The 3,582-nt window shown below is 50.8% G+C and overlaps 1 protein-coding gene across 3 annotated transcripts; it reads right to left on the minus strand.

Moving 5' to 3' along the window:
* Positions 1-203: 203 nt before the first annotated feature.
* On the minus strand, positions 204-2,800 carry LOC119357296 (NAC domain-containing protein 30-like). Of its 3 annotated transcripts, none has more exons than XM_037624290.1 (4): positions 2,704-2,800; positions 1,368-1,583; positions 913-1,226; positions 204-815 (listed from the first exon to the last, which is right to left on the minus strand). In XM_037624290.1, exons 2-4 carry the CDS (start codon positions 1,543-1,545, stop codon positions 396-398), a joined length of 912 nt encoding a protein of 303 aa, XP_037480187.1. In that variant the 5' UTR covers positions 1,546-1,583; positions 2,704-2,800; the 3' UTR covers positions 204-395. The 3 variants fall into 3 exon arrangements, with proteins under 3 accessions (XP_037480187.1, XP_037480189.1, XP_037480188.1); XM_037624292.1 differs by having other exon boundaries at positions 1,368-1,580; positions 2,704-2,763; XM_037624291.1 differs by lacking the exon at positions 2,704-2,800 and having other exon boundaries at positions 1,368-2,666.
* Between the last annotated feature and the right edge of the window lie 782 nt (positions 2,801-3,582).

The following is a 3,582-nucleotide window of genomic DNA, read 5'->3' on the forward strand; positions in this document are numbered from 1 at the left end:
GTGAGTGAAACAGAGTGCTATGTCTGCCTGCTGTGAACTAGAACCCACACTACGATGCTAGGTTCACGAGTGTCCATCAGGTGCAACACAAACACTAATCTGGGCTCTATAATGCCTGTACTCTGCAGTAGTGGACTACTATTAGCAAATCATGCGTACGATAAATCAACTGTCCCTAAAATTTACAAAGTGAAACAGAGTAGTCTACAGTAAAGCACATAGATTCAGTAAGTGGAACAGAGTAGTCCACAGGAAAACACATGGGTTCAGTAAGTGGAACAGACTAGTCTAGCTAGGTACAAGTGGCAACCAAGTGTCCCGGACATCATCTACTACGAAATCATGTATACAATGAAATCGATGCTGCTACGGTATGTCAGCTAACTGGATCTACTTCACTGCTCTAGGTGCAGATGTGACGCTGTGACGTGGAGCTGTGACGTGGACAGCAAGCTGTCCAGGAAGTTCCAGTCGATGCCGGCCGCCGCCTGTCCCTGTCCCTGCTGCTGGAGGACGGCATCGTCGCCGCAGCCTAGAAGGGCAGTCGCCGGCGGGCTCTCGATGAGCTGCGGGATATTGCCGAAGAGACTCTGCTTGGAGTCCAGCAGGTCCTCGGAGGAGTAATTGACGTCCTGGCTCGGGAAGCCGAGGCCGCCGGCCCCGGCAGCGCCAGTGCCGCTCTGCAGGTAATGGAGGTCACCGCCGCCTTGGATGTGCAGCCACGGCCGCGCGTCGGCGTATGCAGGGAAGATGTAGGACGGCCTCTGGTTCGGGGTGGGCTTCTGGAACGCCCGGCACACCACCCAGCCTTCCTCCTGCACACCGTCAACATCCTCACCATCAACGCCAAATTCTCAAGAAGTAGAAGAAGAGGTGTGGCAGGAGGAGGAAGAAGAGGAACTAAAGGAAAACCTGTGTGGGTGCGTGCTCGCTTGTCTGGAGGCGATACTCGTGGATGATCCAATCGGTCTTCCTACCATTGGGGGCGCGGCCCCGATAGAAGACGAGCGTCTTCCTCATGCCGATGACGCCCCGGCTCCTGGACGACGTCACCGGCTTGTCCCTGCCGGTGGCTTTCCAGAACCCGGCCGCCGTGGCGCGGTTGGTGCGCGTGCCGCTCGGATACTTGCGGTCCTTGAAGCTGAAGAAGTACAACTCCGACGATGACTGCTCGTCCTCCGCTACCTGACGCGCTCCCCGTCCTCCCTTACCGCCGACGCACCTGTCTGCACCATCCATTATTGTTGTAATTCTCAATTTGAATCACCACCTCACTAGAACACTATGTACCAAAACCACCACATGTATTTTGGAACAGAGGGGGTAAAAATTACAAAAGGGACTGACAAAATTCAGATGAGTAGTACCTTGGAGGTCCCATGGCTCGATCCGGTAGAGATCGACCTCCTGGATGATGTCGAGGTCAATCGTTTGGGCGGCCACCTTCCTGGCCAGGTAGTACCCCACCAGCTCCTCCTCTGTGGGGTGGAACCTGAACCCCGGGGGAACACACGACTCCTCCTGCTGATGCTCCATTGCTAGCATCTACCTTTCTGCCTGGTAGCAAGCTAGCTCGATGTCTTCTGAAATGAAATCAAGAGCACAACCTTTTCAACTTACTACTAGTAGATGCATGTGTGGAGGCCACAGCTGATCTTCACAGAGGGGAAACAATGGTACTAGCTGGTCCACCGATCGACCGATCGTGTATATATGTTGTATGCGTGTGGACCAAAGAAGGTGAAAAGGATCTTTATAGATAGCTAGAGATGAGCACAGACTCTTGACAGCAAGCAGAGCAGAGCACATGTATGTATATGCGCACGCTCATATGAACTGCTATTTATATTGTAATCCGGCTAGCTCTAGCAGTCTATATAGCCGACACCAAATCTGTCTATCTATCTACTATAAGTGCACTGCAATCATGTCCTGGATCCATTTTCTAAGGGCAAAGTACAATTCTAATCTAGGCCGATTGCAAGCACTTGATGGCATGGAATGTGGGCCGGTACTCTAGCTAGCTTGCAGAAAGTGTGAATGGAAGAAGATAGAAGGCGGGATGAACAGGACCTGCAGTGCACGCTGGGTGTAGCAGCTGTGAGAGTGAAGCTTTTAGGGGCATGAATGCAAAAGCCAGCATGTATCTTTGAGTGCACTTCAGGATTAGCCTCTCCTCCACCTCTCTCTCCGTGTGTTCTCCATCATTTTTCTGCGCCGGCCTAGTGGTACCGGACGCGTACCAACACTACGGTTAGAGAGAGAAGATTGGGTCTGTTGTCAATTTTGTGGTGGACTAGAGGACTGAACTACAGGCATCTGCGTACAGTCTTGTGGGGACGAATTTCAGACACAACTCGACTGGAACGATCGATGATGTACTATGAGTTTCAGAGGTACACGTATCAAGCAGGAATATAGTTGCAGACTCAACACTAGGTGCGTACTATGAGGAGTACCAGCAGGAATCTGGTGGAATATGAGGCCACTTTGCATGGTAGAGCTATATGCAAATGCAAGTACTACCTAGCTGGTGGTACCACACTGCACTAAAAGAAGCGGGGCTCGTCGATCAGCCATGACTCATCACTACAGCTAGCTAGGTTGTAGATGCAGTACCCAGTGGCCGTCGACCAAACAAATTAATTTACTAACAAAGTAAATTGGGACAAATACAACCATATCGTAGGTGTGGGGACTCACCAAATTAGCCGATTGAGGAGAACACCAAGAGAGCTTGAAAAGAGCTGGCTGCCTGCTCGTAAACCTGACCGGGGCCCTATTTATATAACCCATAAAGCACTCGATTGGGAGCATGCATATCCCTAGCTGATCACAGCCACCAGTCGATTTTTCCCTGACAATGATAGGTTAGAGACACACATAGAGAGCAGGCCAGGATTGCGCATGGGGGTGGCTACACGGCTAGCCAGGGGGCGGTGGTGGCTGTCGAATTGGTCGGCTAAGAAGAAGAAGGAGAAGAGTCATGGTGATCTTTAAGCTAGCTAATTAGCGACCACCCCCACTCATAAATCCATGGAGTAGCATATTTCGGTTGTGTGTCGCTCTACATCAGTCTCTATCAGCTGATCAACTCGCTAGCTAGCTTTACCGCCGCCCTTTATATTGTTGTGCAAGAATGACTTACTATCTTCCCTGCTTGCAACACACGTTTGCCTAGGCCTAGCTCAAGCTCACTTTGGTCTGGATGCAGATACAAGAAGGAAATAAGAAAATACAAATACAGATTCCTTGTGGAAAATCGGTGGGACTTACTTGTGGGCCTGCCACCGGCGAGCGAACCATCCTCGAGCAGTGCGCAGCCAATCATTGCCTCTCCATCCTGTCCCACTATCTTTTTTTTAGGTCTTGTCCCACTGTCTTTATACAGCACTAGGAATACTACGTACGCACTGTAGTGTACCGTATATTTGGCGGTAGAAGTTGTGAGTTGTCGCTGTCTCGCTTGGTGAATGCAATGCTTCTACTCAATCTGGGATTTACTTGCCAAGATTGTGCACATCCTGGCATATGCATGCCCGTGGCCGCCCATTTCGATCTATTGATGAGGACATGTCTGCT

The sequence above is a fragment of the Triticum dicoccoides genome, chromosome 2A, assembly GCF_002162155.2.
Source record: "Triticum dicoccoides isolate Atlit2015 ecotype Zavitan chromosome 2A, WEW_v2.0, whole genome shotgun sequence".
In the NCBI taxonomy this organism is placed as follows: domain Eukaryota; kingdom Viridiplantae; phylum Streptophyta; class Magnoliopsida; order Poales; family Poaceae; genus Triticum; species Triticum dicoccoides.